Source organism: Macaca thibetana, chromosome 20, assembly GCF_024542745.1.
Source record: "Macaca thibetana thibetana isolate TM-01 chromosome 20, ASM2454274v1, whole genome shotgun sequence".
NCBI classification, from domain to species: Eukaryota; Metazoa; Chordata; class Mammalia; order Primates; family Cercopithecidae; genus Macaca; species Macaca thibetana.
The window spans coordinates 12,900,691-12,918,347 of record NC_065597.1 but is presented as its reverse complement, the minus strand read 5'-3'; the positions used below and the strand labels follow the sequence as shown (position 1 = coordinate 12,918,347).

At 39.4% G+C, this 17,657-nt stretch overlaps 1 protein-coding gene across 7 annotated transcripts in view; it reads right to left on the bottom strand.

Moving 5' to 3' along the window:
• The window catches only part of NFAT5 (nuclear factor of activated T cells 5), a 142,101-nt gene that overhangs the window by 22,027 nt on the left and 102,417 nt on the right, over window positions 1–17,657 (bottom strand). For all 7 annotated transcript variants that reach the window (XM_050773307.1, XM_050773308.1, XM_050773309.1 and 4 more), the window contains 3 exons: window positions 13,168–13,302; window positions 12,991–13,043; window positions 5,701–5,833 (listed from right to left, as the gene is read on the bottom strand). In XM_050773307.1, coding sequence (XP_050629264.1) covers window positions 5,701–5,833; window positions 12,991–13,043; window positions 13,168–13,302 — 321 coding nt within the window. The remainder of the gene's footprint in view (window positions 1–5,700; window positions 5,834–12,990; window positions 13,044–13,167; window positions 13,303–17,657) is intronic.

Here is a 17,657-nt window from a genome sequence, read left to right as displayed (position 1 = left end):
TTGTATTTTTAGTAGAGACAGGGTTTCTCCATGTTGGTCAGGCTGGTCTGTAACTCCCGACCTCAGGTGATCTACCTGCCTTGGTCTCTGAAAGTGCTGGGATTCCATGTGTGAGCCACCACGCTCGGCCAATTTCTATTTTTCAATATATTTATTTTATATTTTCTAATATGTCAAATGATATAACGAAAATAAAGAGAGGAATTTGTACACATCTCCTGTGAATGAAGTTAAATAATTTATCTTAGTATGTTTCACAGTAGGTCCAACAAATGATTTATAGGCAATTGAATGGAAAAAAAATACACATAAAATATTTAGGCATGACATTAATTCTAGTAACAATAGATTTAAAAATATAAACTAATCCTTGAAAAAAATTTAAATTTCTATTTTAAAATCATGTTATTAGTAATTTTAAAATTCTTCTTATTCTTTTTTTGAGATAGGGTCTTGCTCTGTTGTCCAGGCTGGAGTACACTGGCCTGATCACGGCTTACCGCAGCCTCAACCTCTCAGGCTCAAGCGATCCTCTCACCTCAGCCTCCCGAGTAGCTGGGACTACAGGCACATGCCACCATGCCTAGTTTAGTATTATTTTTTCTTTGTAGGGATGGGGGGGTGTCACTATATCGCCCAGGCTGGTCTCGAACTCCTGGGCTCAAGTGATCCTCTTGCCTCGGCCTCCTGAAGTGTCAGGACTACAGATGTGAGCCACCTCACCCAACCAGTAATTTCTTTTTAGAAAAAAAAGATGTTAAATATTACATCCCCATTTATTATAGAAATCACCACTGTGGAGTTACAGCAAATAATGTCTAGTGTGATTTCTGTGTCTGAATAGGCTGAAGTAAAAAAAAATTTAAGATGTTTTAATGGCTAAGCAAAGCTTCAGAGACTATCAATAAAACAAAGGTTTTACGACTCTGGAAAGTATCTAAGAGCCTGAGAGCACACACATTTTGATTTGGGGCAGTATGGCCCCATTGGGTGTTAGAAGGTCTGTACCTGGAAGAATGTGTGGAACTAGGATACGTTCACTTGAGCCTTTGCCTTGACCCTACCTTTAGACCATGTAACAGGCACCCAGGATCCCTAGATTTTCTTTTTTTTTTTTTTTTTTTGAGATGGAGTCTCACTCTGTCACCCAGGCTGGAGTACAGTGGCGCAATCTCGGCTCACCGCAAGCTCCGCCTCCTGGGTTCATGCCATTCTCCTGCGTTCATGCCATTCTCCTGCCTTAGCCTCCCGAGTAGCTGAGACTACAGGTGCCCACCACCACGTCCGGCTAATTTTTTGTATTTTTTAGTAGAGACAGGTTTCACTGTGTTAGCCAGGATGGTCTCGATCTCCTGACCTCATGATCCACCCGCCTCGGCCTCCCAAAGTGCTGGGATTATAGGCATGAGCCACTGTGCCCGGCTGATCTCTAGATTTTCTGTACAACTATCCTAGATTTTGTGCGCACTCTTAGGCATATTAGATGGAAGCACTGATTAAGGTATCAAAAGGCTTCCAAGTATAGGATGGAGCCAAAAAATGTCAAAAGAAGGGTGGCAGGTAGGGATGCTCTCTCCTCACGCTACCACAGCCCAGCTTAGAATTCAAAGCAGTTTGAAAATTCTAAATTCAAATTTAGCCTTTCAGGTTGTTATGAGGGTATTTTGGTCAAAATAGTATAGGAGGTATATTTCACTTAATGATTTGTTAGTTTTATTTATAACTTTTAAGTATTTCAATAAATAGTATTAACAGTCACCACTTCTACTCCAACCCGTAAATATTAGGATGGACCTTGTTGTGGCTGCTATAATTATACACTAATGAGTAATCAAATATTTAACAACAGTCCCTAAATGAACCACAACAGCTATTAGTTTGCCATACTGAGATAGGCCAAATTTTCTGTGCCCAAGTTTTCCTGAAATCATATTCTCTCTCATGGACACTTGAAAAGATTATCCTATTTCATAAAATACAAAAAAGTAAAATTGTGGCTCATGCCTGTAATCCCAACATTTTGAGAGGCTGAGGCGGGCAGATCACTTGAGGTCAGGAGTTAGAGACCAGCCTGGCCAACATGGTGAAACCCTGTGTCTACTAAAAATACAAAAATTAGCCAGGTGTGATGGTGGGCACCTGTAGTCCCAGCCACTTGGGAGGCTGTGGCAGGAGAATCGCCTGAATCTGGGAGGTGGAGGTTGCAGTGAGTTGAGATCGCGCCATTGCACTCTAGCCTGGGTGACAGAGCAAAATTCCATCTCAAAAGAAAAAAAAAAAAGGAAAACTGAGGGAAGGCTAATTAGCTGTATCACAGAGGCAGAAGCTAAGGCATTAGATTGTATTAGAAAGTTTGCATACCTTATATTTCTTCAAACAAGGTTTTCTAAGAGTGATTGCTATCTGTAACATACAAAATATGTGGGGAAAAACTTGAAAGAGCAAACATATGGTAATGATTGCCTAAGAATGGCCAAAATTAGGCAATTAGTATAGCCTTTGAAGTAGAATAGTTAAAAGCTGTTTATTCAGCAATTTATCAAAGGGCAATTTTTAATAATTAGCATTTGTCACTAAGAAATGAGGATTCTTAATGTTGATGCTAAGTACTTCAAAGTCCTGAAGTCTCTATAATTAATCAATAAAAACAAAGAAACAAGTGAAGACAAGAAAATCTCAGTGTTTTCAGGATAGCAAAACCTTTAAGGCTATTCCCTGACATAAACACCTTTCCCTTCCAACACAACTGATGCAGAAGCTCATCAGGAAAAAAATCCTATGTATTAATTATACCATCTCTCTTCTCATGTTTGTGCAAGCTCCTGTAAAACATTAAATGTCAATATTTAGTAACTAACAGTTACTAAAATGCTTTAACTATCATTAATTTTCTTTCCCCCCTTTTTCTTTTTGAGACAGAGTCTCACTCTGTCGCCCAGGCTGGAGTACAGTGGCGCGATCTCAACTCACTGCAAACTCTGCCTCCCAGGTTCACACCATTCTCCTGCCTCAGCCTCCCGAGTAGTTGGGACTACAGGTGCCCACCACCAGGCCCGGCTAATTTTTTTGTATTGTTAGTAGAGACGGGGTTTCACCGTGTTAGCCAGGATGGTCTCAATTTCCCGACCTCGTGGTCCGCCTGCCTTGGCCTCCCAAAGTGCTGGGATTACAGGCGTGAGCCACTGTGCCCGGCCAACTATTAATTTTACATCAAATTTCCTCAGATGTTTGAAGCCTTCCTAGAAAGGAAACAATAAAATATTTGGTCTTTGAGAATAAGCCAATCTTCTTTCTCCTATTTTTGTTGAAGCCAGGATATTATTTCTAAACTTTGCCTTTTTGGTCCAAAGTTTTTACACATGATCTTTAATTCTGAGACAAATATCAAGGTTTTTAAAATTTGTTTGTTCTGTTTTTTGACAAAATCTCACTCTGTTGCCCACGCTAGACTACAGTGGCATGATCTTGGCTCACTGCAACCTCCACCTCCTGGGTTCAAGAGATTCTCCTGTCTCAGCCTCCCACGTAGCTGGGTCAATAGGTGCCCAACATCATGCCTGGCTAATTTTTGTATTTTTAGTAGAAAGGGGGTTTCACCATTTTGGCCAGGCTGGTTTTGAATTCCTGGCCTTAAATGATTCGCCTGCCTTGGCCTCCCAAAGTGCTAGAATTATAGGCGTGAGCCACCACTCCAGGCCTTCAAGAGGTATTTTAACACTGCTGTACTGTGGCATACCTTTTGCAGCAAATTAGTAGAAAATAATGCTGCAAAATTCAGATATGATTAAAAATAAAATAGGAGGCTGGGAGTGCTGGCTCACGCCTGCAATCCCAACACTTTGAGAGGCTGAGGCGGGCAGATCACCTGAGGTCAAGAGTTTGAGACCAGCCTGGCCAACATGGCAAAATCCTGTCTCTACTAACAAAAATTAGCCATGCATGGTGGTGCATGCCTGTAGTGCCACTACTCATGAGAGGCTGAGGTAGAAGAATCGCTTGAACCTGGGATGTGGAGGTTGCAGTGACCTGGGATCACGCCACTGCACTCCATCCTGGGCAACACAAGACTCCATCTCAAAAAGGAAAGAAAATAGGAAATAGAAAAATTAAGTGATAGAAAGCAATTAACTTAAACTAGTTGTAATTCTGTCCTGGCTACTGTTTTCTTCACTTTTTGATGCCAGGGCTTTCTTTCTCTGTCACCTTTCTTTACCTTCTACCTCACTGGATCTTGAACTATATGGAAATAACATACTAATAAACTACAGATAGAGAAGAACTGCTAATTCTGAAGTATGCCTGAGACTGGATTGAACTGAACCAATGGTAAACATGGCAGAAGCCAAGCCTAGGTCAATGGAGCATGCAAAGAGTTTCCATTTCTAAAATGTTCTCCCCATTTCTGCCAAAAGGAGCCTTTTTTCTTTTTTCAGGCATCTAAATGAATGCAGGCAAACTTGTGAGACACTTCATAAACAGATATCTTCTAAACTTTTAACATTTTAGGGTCGGATGTGGTGGCTCACGCCTGTAATCCGAACACTTTGGGAGGCCAAGGCAGGCAGATCACAAGGTTAGGAATTTGAAAGCAGCCTGGCTAACACGGTGAAACAAGGAGAAACCCGTCTCTACTGAAAAAACAAAAATTAGCTGGGCATGGTAGTACACGCCTGTAGTCCCAGCTACTCGGGAGGCTGAGGCAGGAGAATAGCTTGAACCCAGGAGGCGGAGGTTGCAGTGAGCCAAGATCGCGCCACTGCACTCCAGCCTGGACGACAGAGCGAGACTCCGTCTCCTCCCCACAAAAAAAAAAAAAAAAATTAGCTCCTCTAATTTCTAAAATATCAGGTTTTTGTTTTTTTTTGTTTTCTGTTTTTGAGACAGTCTTGCTCTATCGCCCAGGCTGGAGTGCAATGGCACAATCTCAGCTCACTGCAACCTGTACCTCCCGGGTTCAAGCAATTCTCCTTCCTCAGCCTCCCCAGTAGCTAGGATTACAGGCGCCCGTCACCATACCCAGCTAATTTTTGTGTGTGTATTTTTAGTAGAGACAGGGTTTTACCACGTTGGCAGCCTCGTCTCAAACCCCTGACCTCAAGTGATCCACCGGCCTCAGCCTCCCAAAGTGCTGAGATTATAGGCGTGAGTCACCGCACCCAGCCTAAAATACCATTTTAACACAACCACTTAAAGTTATATTTAAAATATTTATCAGGTATTATGGGGCAATATAGAAAGAAAAAAAATATTTATTCACCATCAGTCTTTGATGAGATTTTTTATTTTATCACTTGTCACTAGTTTATCTCCTGTCTCAAAATGTACCCTATAAACCAGCCAAACTAAACTGTTAGCAATTTCCCGAAGTTGTCACTTTCATGTTTCTGCACATAAGTAGTAGTCAATGCATGGAAATTCTTACGGAGGAGTAACCTGTAAGATAGTTTCAGAGAATCTGACTTCAGAGCATTGCTGGCTTTTATTATTATAATGTAAGGTAGAAATGATTCCTTAACATAAGAGTAAAAGCAGTATTTGGTGGCTGTCTTCTTAGAAAATAATGCCATTTCCAAAATAAACTAACATTAATTCATCTTAGTGAGCAACTTTCTTTTTGAGATGGCTAGTCTTCTTAATATTCTTTCAAAAAACTGGAAATTAACTATTCGTTTTAGTTCTGAATTTTTCATTTTGACATACCTGGGTCTGGAGTGTAAGTGAATGGTTGAACATCATGAGATCTTCCAGCGTTCGTCACTACATATATTCCCACTGACACAGGCAAAGTTATATGTTGGTCATGATAGGGGGGAACCTTCACAATAAGATGATTCTAATGTAAAGAAAAGTACAAGAGTTGGAAAAGAAGCAACACTTACATTTAAAATTTTTTAATTAAGTATATTTCCTGTTAGCTGTAAAGTTTAAAAAGTGATTAAAATAAAATAATCTATTTTAAAGCTCAGGTTCACAGGCATCAGGATATTAATCTTAACACTGCTTTAAAGGTAAAATCCAAGTGTTTTACAATGGCTTACAAGGTCAAGATCCCTGCCCTGTCAACTTCATCTCATTCCTCCTCTTCTAGTTCACTATACTGTAGCCACACTGACCTCAGTCCCTTCTTTTAACATGCTAAACTCAGTTTTACCTCAGATTCTCTATACTTGCTATTCTCTTCAACTGCAATATTCTTTCTTCACCTCCTCAAATGGTGAGTTCCTAACCCATTATCAGGTCAGATACAAATGTCACCTCAGAGAAGCCTTCCCTGATCATCCTATTTAAAGCAAAACCCTTCCCCAACCTTATAATATAATATTGTTTATCTCCATAACAGCACTTATCATCACCCCTGAAATTACCCTATTTGCTTGTTTTTTTGATCTCTCTCCAAACACAAGAATGTAAGCTCCATGAGGATCTAGGTTGTTTTGTTCTTCACTCTGTCTCACTTGTAAAGAATAGTATCTTACATAAGGTACATATTGAATAAAAGAATGAATACATTATTAGAAAAAAATATGCCCACCAAGGGCAAAGTCAGTTACCATATGTTCTGTACAACCTCAATGTGAGATGTATTTCACAATGCAGTTTGCTACTCCTAACAACATAATTCTCATTTTAAGTCAAACTGGATTCAGTTTATCCACATCTCAGTAAACCAAAGATGTTTTTAGTTGCAATAGTGGCGGAAGCATTCTTATAAGAGAAAGGTAGAGTTCTTAATGTTTCACCAGTACTTAACTCAAGGGGACTATATCTTCTTAGAGGGTAATATGAGCCATATTTGACTTTTTTCCTTCTTCCCTAGTACATTATTATAATGGTAGGGGATATCATAGGGCAGTGATTATGCTTTTTTACTAATGATCTGATTTGTAGGAGGCCGAAGCTGACAGCTGAGGGTGATGTGAGTTTGATGACATTTAAAATTTAGTTAGACTATATAGTTTGTTGACTCAGTTGAATAGAAAACATGGGACAAATTAGATCAAGGTCAAGGTTTCCATTTCTGAGAATTTAATTTGTTTCTGAGCCATCTTAAAACACTCTCTGAAATACAGTCACATTACAAATAAAGAACTAGGCCGGGTGCAGTGGCTCACGCCTGTAATCCCAATAATTTGGGAGGCCGAGGTGGGCAGATCACCTGAGGTCAGGAGTTCGAGACCAGCCTGGCCAACATGGCGAAACTCCATCTCTACTAAAAATACAAAAAATAAGCCAGCTGTGGTAGCACACACCTGTAATCCCAGCTACTCGGGAGGCTGAGGCAGAAGAATCGCTTGAACCCGGAGGGTGGAGGTTGCAGTGAGCCGAGATCGCACCATTGCACTCCAGCTTAGGCAACAAGAGTGAAACTCTGTCTCAGAATAAATAAATAATAAACAGAACTAGCTGGGAGGCTGACGTGGGCGGATCACCTGAGGTCAGGAGTTTGAGACCAGCCTGATCAACATGGGGAAACCCCATCTCTACTAAAAATACAAAATTAGCCTGGCGTGGTGGCACAGGCCTGTAATCCCAGCTACTCGGGAGACTAAGGCAGAACAATCACTTGAACCCAGGAGGTAGAGGTTGCGGTGAGACAAGAGCGCGTCATTGCACTCCAGCCTGGGCAACAAGAGCATAACTCTGTCTCTAAAAAAAAAAAAAAGAACTAGCTTCTAATTTACGGCATTAACAGAATGCCTCCTAAGTTAGCCATCTCAAAAAAACCATATTTTTTTCAACGAGGTGGAAAAACATGTACAAATATGCATACATCCACAGTTATGAAGCAGGAGCTAAATCTGAACACATACAAGGTCATAAAAAAATGCACTGGTATTGATCCAACTTCTAAGAAACAGAGTTACTGAATCTTGTCTACCCTCATTTTTACTCTGTTGTTTAAACACTACAACTATGTCACAGAAACAGTCTACCTAGAGTTAAGGAGATGGGTGAATGAAGAGCCTGTGAGAGCTTCCACTCTTAAAATTATTTGGCAAACTCCATAATTCAAATTATTCTTTTGAATAAAAACTTGTTTCTTGGCAATTAGTAACAGGATTAGTGTCTACAAATCAGATGCATATTTTATCAAAATACTTTTACTCTACCTGCTTTGGAGAGCACATTTAAGTAAAACTAATTTTGAAAGCTTTAAAAAACCAAATGAACCTATTTTGCTGCTAATTCTTCAAACTTCCTCAATCTGAATCTAGAAATTCTACAACTGATCTGAATTAAAAATTCAGTAAACTGTGACTAGTGATCAAAAGTTATTTTTAATACCCTCTCATAAATTAGAATCAATTAAATATCACTGAGCTAGGAATACAATACATACAAAACATACAAAAGGTTGGGAGGCCTTGGGAGCAGGTATAATGCTCTTCGGGATAAAAAGAGGAAAATAATTGAATTTTAATTTCTTAGAAAAATCTGCTCAGATTCAAAATAGCTTTTTCCCTAGCAGATAATCTTTTTCAGAGTGTACCAGCAATGGTGCTAGATATCTTTGATTCTTCTATGAGATACTTTTTCTTTTGTCACATTAATTTTACAGTTGGGAATATATATAATTAGACTATCTACAATTAGACTTAACCAAAGACCCATTACAAAATTACTCTTAGAACCAATTTGAAAAACATAACCTCCAAGCTTTCACATCTTTGTTTAGTTGTTCCCACAGATTCTTCTGAGGATCTTTTTTTTGTACTTCTTTCAAGAATTTTCTTTCCACATTTATACCATCTTCCCTTGAGCTATCCTTTTATGTATATTTGTATATATAGATTGAATATCCCTTTATGTACATATTTTAATAGGTAATCAATGTTATATATAACTCATCTAAAAAGGGAATAGATATAATGAACGACCATGTACCCATCACATTTGGTATACATGAGCACGAGGTATACTATGGACCACAAATATTGAACAAAGAATTGTTTTCCCAGATTTCATTAGTCTCAATATTTATAATATTATATATATATATATTTTTTGAGATGGAGTTTCACTCCTGTAGCCCAGGCTGGAGTGCAATGGCGTGATCTCAGCTCACTGCAGCCTCTGCCTCCTGGGTTCAAGTGATTCTCTTGCCTCAGCCTCCTAAGTAGCTGGGATTACAGGCATATGCCACTACACCCAGAAAATTTTTGTATTTTTAGTAGAGACGGGGTTTCACCACATTGTCTAGGCTGGTCGCGAACTCCTGACCTCAGGTGATCCACCTGGCTCGGCCTCCCAAACTGCCGGGATTACAGGCATGAACCATGTGCCTGGCAATATTTATAAATATTATAACAGAAAAAGTGTAATACCTGACGAATTGATTTTGGGTTTGCAACTGAATGGCTATTACAATCTTTCATAATTGCAATTTGTGAAATTATCTTTCAAAGGTCTTTTCTACTATACCATCTGCTGGGTATTTTTAAATATTGTAGAGATTCCCTTTCAACCTTTTTTGTGTAGGTCTAATATTTCTTTACTGATCACATCCGAAGTGTCTTTTCTTTTTTCTGTTTGAGACAGGGTCTCACTGTCACCCAGGTGGAAGTGCAGTGGTGGAATCAGGGCTCACTGCAGCCTCAACTTCCTGGGTTCGAGTGATTCTCCGACCTCAAGTGATTCTCCGACCTCAGCCTCCCAACTAGCTGGAACTATAGGCATGTGCCACCATGCCTGGCTATGTTTTAAATTTTTTGTAGAGATGGGATCTCACTACGTTGCCCAGGCTGGTCTTAAACTCCCAGCTTCAAGCAATCCTCCTGCCTCTACCTCCCAAAGTGCTGGGATTATAGGTATGAGTCACCACGCCCAGCCTCAACACATTTTTTTTCCCCCTAAATGTTTACTTTGTGGGTTTTCTTCCTTTAATATAATCTCTAGAATCAATTCTCTAGGATCTCAGCTCTGATTCTACTCAAAGAAAAGGCTTCCAAGAAAACCCCTTTAGAAAAAAAAAAAAAAAAAAAAACCCTCTCTCTGAAAAAGATAAAAATGAACAAAACCACAGAATTAATGACAGATTATATTATGATTTAGTTTGTTTACATACTTGCTTGCAAAAACCCCAGGACCTCTAGATATAGTCACCAAATAAGGATATAATTCCTTTCCATTCCACCACATGTCTTATTTATTATTATTACTAGTCTTTAATCTACCGTAGCTGGCATAATTGCCCTGAAAAAAAGTGTTTTAAAAATATAACTACCCCATGCCTCAAAGGGAAAGAGAGAGAGAGAAGGCAAAACGGAGGTAGGGAGGGAGGATAACTTATGAATATAAAGTTCTATACAAAATAGCAAGTTAATACTATAATTTGTTGGGGCTATTTCATTGATATTTTGTATAATTTATAAGGCAAGTCTCTCAATCTCCAGAAATAGCCTCCTTATCTATAAATCTTTATCATAAGAATGACAATCATAATAGAGCATTACGAGCAAGGGAGTCTACATTAATCTAACCAATTTGTCAAGAAACAAAACATGTCCATAGCATACAAAAGTACTGCATGAATAAATTAAGTTTCAGTTAGGATTAAAACTCTAGATATTTAAAGACCTGGCTGAAATTAGGGTTTGAAGTATCGTCAGAAAGAACAAATGAACCTTACTTAGACCACACAGTCACCCATCTTTTTCTTCAAGGTGAATAAAATGAACTAACGAGTTTTTCTTGTGTATCTATTAAGTGTTTGGTATTACAAGGAACACAGAAGAATTATAATACATTGCCTCTAACCTCCAGGAGTACTCCAGAGGAAGCTATTGTTGGTTCATGGGAGTGGAGATGGTCTGATCAAATAATATAAGAAATAATAAAATGTTAGAGTCAGAGGAGTCTCAAATAATCTAATGAAAGCACTTATCTTACAGATCAGAAAACTGGGGCACAAAAGTGATTTGTCTTACTTAGTTAACACAGATTGCTAATGACAAAGCAGGTATTAGAACTTCAATTAAGACTAGTCTGACAGTAAACCCTAGGAGATATTGCCCAATGGTCTGTGTGACAAAGGAATGTTTGTTAAGTCCCACTATCTCTTTTCTACAACATGTAGTAGCATAAGGCCAGAGGAAAATTTGCCACATAGCATTTGTCTAGGTATATAGGAATCTCCACACTATACGATATTGTGTAGGAAATAATTAACTTTACCCAGAGAGAGTTCTGGTCTTTACCTTTGGCTGCTAGGAGGTAATCTCTAGGTTCCTGCAATGTCTTGCGTGACAGTGGTATTTACTTGAGAGATTTGGTCACTGGACAGTCTAACAATGTAATTTATAACAGGCTTTGGAACACACCATATCAATTCCAACCTCGTAGTGAAGACCAAAGGTCAGCTGCATGGGCAGTATATAATCAAATGTGAAATAATAACTCGGGACACCAAAGGCTCGGGTGAGCTTCCCTGGCTGGTAATTCTCTAAGTATTGTTATTAACACACATTGCTATGCCAATATGGTAATGCCTTTCTGAGGATGACAGAAGGTTGGTGCCTGGGACACTCCTAGACCTTGTGTTATGCATCTTTTCCCTTTAGCTGATTCTAATTTCTACCCTTTTGTTGTAAAACTATAGGCACTAGGCTGGGCGCAGTGGTTCATGCCTGTAATCCCAGCACTTTGGAGAGGCCGAGGCAGGCGGATCACAAGGTCAGGAGATGGAGACCATCCTGGCCAATATGGTGAAACCCTGTCTCTTCTAAAAATAAAAAAATTAGCTGGACATGGTGGCACGTGCCTGTAGTCCCAGCTACTCAGGAGGCTGAGACAGGAGAATCGCTTGAACCAGGGAGTCGGAGGTTGCAATGAGCCGAAATCGTGCCACTGTACGCCAGCCTGGCGACACAGCAAGACTCTGTCTCAAAATAAAACAAACAAACAAACAAACAAAAAAAACGATAGGCACTAAGTATAGCACTTTCCAGAGTTCTGTGAATTGTTGTAGGAAGTTATCAAATCCAAGGGGACGGTGGGAAAACCACTGTTTGAGCCAGTCGTTCAAAAAAAGAGGGTGGCCTGGGGACCTTTGAACTTGTGTCTGGTATATGAAGTGGGAGCAGTCTTGGCTGTGCCCGGAGCCTTGAGTCTAGCAATATATTGGATATATGTTTTAAATTTTATTAGGTTTTTAAAAATACACAAGGAATAAAAAGTAAATTTTAAAATGACAAGGAAATTATAAACTTTTTGGATTAAGTGGCTATAGATTGTCCAAGTTTTGCCTCTTCTATTTTTCTACCTTCCTTCATGTGTTCTTTTCTTTCCCCATCAGCTTCTTACACTAAATTTTAGGCTTTGGGTAATTGACTCATTAGCTTGTTCCTGTTTCTCTCTTCTCTGTCTGTCTTCGGTCTATACCTGTACATACTACTACCTCTTCTGCATGTGCCCTTCTAACTTGCTTATAAATTTGGCCTTCTCTTAGTCTCAGTCTCAGTTTCTATGGGTTTGTTCCTGTCTGCTCTAAATACTAATTCCTAAGTCAGGTCTTGGTCCTTGTTTTCAAGTTTTCATTGTTATTTGGAAAACAATACATGGTGAGGTCCTACAAATACAGACTCTTTAATATCAGTGTGATGAGTACTTCTAAACACAAGAAGGTTTAACAATCATAAAGCACCTGAAACATAACAGATTCTCAAAATACTGGTTTCCCTTTTATTTAACTATATAGTAGATTAAGATTATGCAAATCCTCAGAGAAAATAAATATCAGGAAATAAATATTTTGTTTATTAACAATGGAAACATTTGCTAATGCTCAACTTTTTAAAATAGAGGTGGTCATTTTTAGCATTAGGAAAATAATTCTAATTCAGTTAAAGAAACTCAAGAAAGAAACTTTAAATGATTCACATCAATCCCACAAGAAGAAGAAATTTAATCTACTGATTCAGGAAAATTTCAGAACAAAACTGAATTGCTCAGAGAGTGAACAACCAAATTATAAAAAAGCTTAAATTATACCTGATGAAATAATTCCATGTCAATTTCAGCTTCTGACTTCCAAGAGTTTTCATCTGATTGAAATAAAAATAGTGATTTATTAAATTTTTGAACTTTTTTTTACTCTGTAGTTATGACTATATCCATAAAACAAAGTGAAAACATGCAAATATCTGTACCACAAATATGCGTACTTACCAGAAACATTTTCTTGGAAAATAACTTTAGTTCCTTTCAGAAAGTTCTTGCCGATTAAAAACACTTCTTCTTCTCCTTTCACTGAACAGCTATGCAAGCTTTTCTTCAAGATTTCTGGCACTCCTGCTGGCTGAGCTGTGGAGATACATATGCATTCTATAACAAGAACCACCACAAGTTATTTCTTACTTAAAATCAACCTGCAGTCATCCAGTTCTATGAGTTGTCTTTTTTGAAAGAGGGGTAGTAAATATTTTTACAGTAACACAATTATCTGGAAAGGCTATAATTCTAGCTCCACTGACATCAGGCTTGGCCACGTGACTGGTTTGGATAATCAAATATGAACTGAAGTAATGTGCCAAGTCCAGGTAAAAGCTTTGAGAGCCATCACATGGTTTTACCAACTCGGTTATTGTAAGCCACACTGAGTTTTGTTCTGTTGTCTTTTTTTAAATTGTGTGTTATTGCAGTATCATTTAGACCTCAGCTATTGATACAAACAAGTATCCCGTCTTTGTTAAACACAAACTGAGCATCCCTAATCCAAAAATCTAAATTTTTTTTTTTTTTTGAGACACCCAGGCTAGAGCAGAGGCATGCTCCCGACTCACTGCAACCTCCACCTCCTGGGCTCAAGCAATTCTCCTGCCTCAGCCTCCTGAGTAGCTAGGATTACAGGCGCACACCACCATGCCTGGCTAATTTTTGTATTTTTAGTAGAGACGGGATTTCACCATGTTGGTAGGCTGGTCTCGAATTTTTAACCTTGTGATCCACCCACCTCGGCCTCCCGAAGTGCTGGGATTCAGGCATAAGCCACCATGCCCAGCCAAAAATCTAAAATCTTAAATGCTCTAAAATCCAAAACTTTTTGAGTGTCAATACAATGCTCAAAAATTTATACACCTGGGCCAGGTGCAGTGGTTCATACCTGTAATCCCAGCACTTTGGGAGGCTAAGGATGGAGGATCACTTGAGCCCAGAAGTCCGAGACCAGCCTGGGCAATAGTGAGACCTTGTCTCTACAAAAAAAAAATCAAAAAAATTAGCTGGGCATGGTAGCATGCACATGTAATTCCCAGCTACTTAGGAGGCTGAAGTGGGAGGATCACTTAAACCCCGGAGGTCAAGACTGCAGAGTCATGATTGCACCACTGTTAAGTACTTATGTGTGAAGACGTGTAAGAAAAGGATTGCTTATTGGTAGCATATAAATTCAGAGTCAGGTGAAACCCCGTTTCTACTAAAAATACAAAAAATTAGCTGGGTGTGACGGTAGGCACCTGTAATCCCAGCTACTTGGGAGGCTGAGGCAGGAGAATCTCTTGAACCCGGGAGGTGGAGGTTGCTGTGAGCCAAGATCGTGCCACTGCACTCTTGGCGACAGAGCAAGACTCCATCTCAAAAAAAATAAAAGCAAACAAATAAAAATAAATTCAGAGTCAGGAATGATGGTGATGCCAAACAGGTTATTTACAAAGATTGTTTACAAAGGTGGCTGGAACACTGTCACCTTTGCTTTTTGAAACTTTGATGCACAAAATTATTTAAAATATTATATAAAATTACTTTCAAGCTATGTGTATAGGTGCATATGAAACATAAATGAATTATGTGTTTACACTTGGGTCCCATTCCCATGAAACCTCATTATGTATATGCAAAGAAATTCAAAGTCCAAAGAAATTCAAAACCTGAAACACTTCGGGTCCTAAGCATTTCAGATAAGAGATACTTAACCTTTTTGTATATGCTAAATGACATTTTCAACAATGCTGGGGAGTTTAAAAGAAATTGTGAATGTATAAACAAATACACTGGCCGGGTGAGTTGGCTCACACCTGTAATCCCAATACTTTGGGAGGCCAAGCGGGGGCGGATCACCTGAGGTCAGGAGGTCGAGACCAGCCTGGCCAACATGGTGAAACCCCATGTCTACTAAAAATACAAAAAATTAGCTGGGTGTGCTGGCGCATGCTTGTAATACCAGCTACTCGGGAGGCCGAGGCAGGAGAATCGGTTGAACCCAAGAGGCAGAGGTTCCAGTGACCCGAGATTGCACCACTGCACCCCAGCCTGGGCAACAAAAGTGAAACCCTGTCTAAAAAAAGAAATAAACAAAAAATAAAAAAACAAAAAACAAGTATTTTCTAGAACCTACAAGGTTAATGTGTGAACAGAATGGAAAGGGTCATTGGTCATACACTGACAATTATATACCCTAATAAATGAAGAATTAACTAAATCAGTTTATTTAACGTAACTTTTTGGAGTAACAGGAAATAGATACTTGGTTTTTAAAAACATTCCAGAAACATATGGTATATATTGTTCTGATAAGAAAATAAAAGGTACAAAATTACATTAATATGTTGTATTACCACAATGAAATGTAAAGCGTATAACCTTTCCCTCCATTTTCAAATACTGTGTGGAAATTCCACTTCACTTATTACTGGTAAAACTTTTTCCCGTATCTCATTTTTTTCATTTATGTGTTAAAGGCATAAGATGGCCAAATGAGGTCCCAAAGGTTTAGAATATATTTGTCTTCTACATATTTGTATTTACATTACAGAAAGAACTAGTCTGTTACTTTCAAGATAATTTAGCTTTTGGCCTTTTAAAAGGTCCTTTCTTTAAAGTTTACGAGATGGGTCCCCGACAGATGCCATACTAAACTGAACTGAAGTCAAGATTATTTAAGCACTAACTTGTATTTTTAAGTTATTTATTTATTTATTTATTTATTTGAGATGGAGTTTTGCTCTTGTTGCCCAGGCTGGAGTGCAATGGTGCAGTCTTGGCTCACCAGAACCTCCATCTCCCGGGTTCAAGCAATTCTCCTGCCTCATCCTCCCGAGTAGCTGGGATTACAGGCATGCACCACCACGCCCGGCGAACTGTATTTTTAGTAGAGATGGGTTTTCTCCATGTTGGTCAGGCTGGTCTCAATCTCCAGATCTCAGGTGATCTGCCCACCTCGGCCTCCCAAAGTGCTGGGATTACAGGCGTGAGCCACTGAGCCCTGTCAAGTTATTTATAAGCTGACTCTTGAAAGGGATAATGCTTAAAAATTAGAACACATAAAAAAGCAACCACCTTTTTGGTATTATAAAAACTGTGTACTTTTAGATGCTTTTCAACTAGCAGTCTTAAAAATAAAGTTGAGGCCGAACACGGTGGCTCACTCCTGTAATCCCAGCACCCTGAGAGGCCGAGGCAGATGGATCATGAGGTCAGGAGATCGAGACCATCCTGGCTAACACGGTGGAACCCCGTCTCTATTAAAAATACAAAAAATTAGCCGGGCGTGGTGGTGCCTGTAGTCCCAGCTACTAGGGAGGCTGAGGCAGGAGAATGGTGTGAACCGGGAGGCAGAGGTTGCAGTAAGCCGGTACTGCCACTGCACTCCATCCAGCCTAGGCGACAGAGCAAGACTCTGTCTCAAAATAAATAAATAATAAATAAATAAAGTTGAAAAAAATAACGAATATCTAAATACTGAAAATTAAGTAAGCAAATATTTCAACCCATCAAGAGAATAAATAAAGCTTTGTAATAATGTTTAGTAGAAGGACATATTTAATAGAAAATTTTAGAGTACAAAGCCTACATCTGTTTATGTATATTACTAATCCTGTCCAAAATTTTAAGAGAGGGATAGTTTACTTAACAATACCATGCTTTCCCCAGAGCTGTGGGATAGGTAGAAATAGGGGAAGTAGAAAATTCTTAAATTCCGAGTCAAATTTAATTTAGTAAGCATAAGATAAAATCTAATATATATTACATGTAAGAAAGCCATGATTAATTTTGTCCTATTAAAAACTACTATAGAAGGGTAGATATGAAAATTTTTTCTTTTTTCTTTTGTAGAGACAGGATCAACAAGACCTCACTCTGTTGCCCAGGCTGGAGTGCAGTGGTGCCACCATAGCTCACCGTATCCTTGAACTCTTGGGCTCAAATAATCCTCCCATCATAGCCTCTCAAGTAGCTGGGTCTACAGGCGCATGCCACCATGCCCAGCAAATTTAAAACATTTGTTTTTTGTGGAGATGGGCTCTTGCTATGTTGCCCTTGCTGGTTTCAAACTCCTGGCTTCAAGCAATCCTCCTACCTTGCCCTCCCAAAGTGCTGGGATTATAGGCATGTACAACGGCACCTGGCCTTTTTTTTTTCTTTTTTTTTTTTTTAAAGACATGGGTTTGCCGGGCGCGGTGGCTCACGCCTGTAATCCCAGCACTTTGGGAGGCCGAGGCGGGCGGATCATGAGGTCAGGAGATCGAGACCATACTGGCTAACACGGTGAAACCCTGTCTCTACTAAAAATACAAAAAATTAGCCGGGCGTGGTGGTGCGTGCCTGTAGTCCCAGCTACTCGGAGGCTGAGGCAGGAGAATGGCGTGAACACAGGAGGCGGAGCTTGCAGTGAGCGGAGATGGTGCCACTGCACTCCAGCCTGGGTGACAAAGCGAGACTCC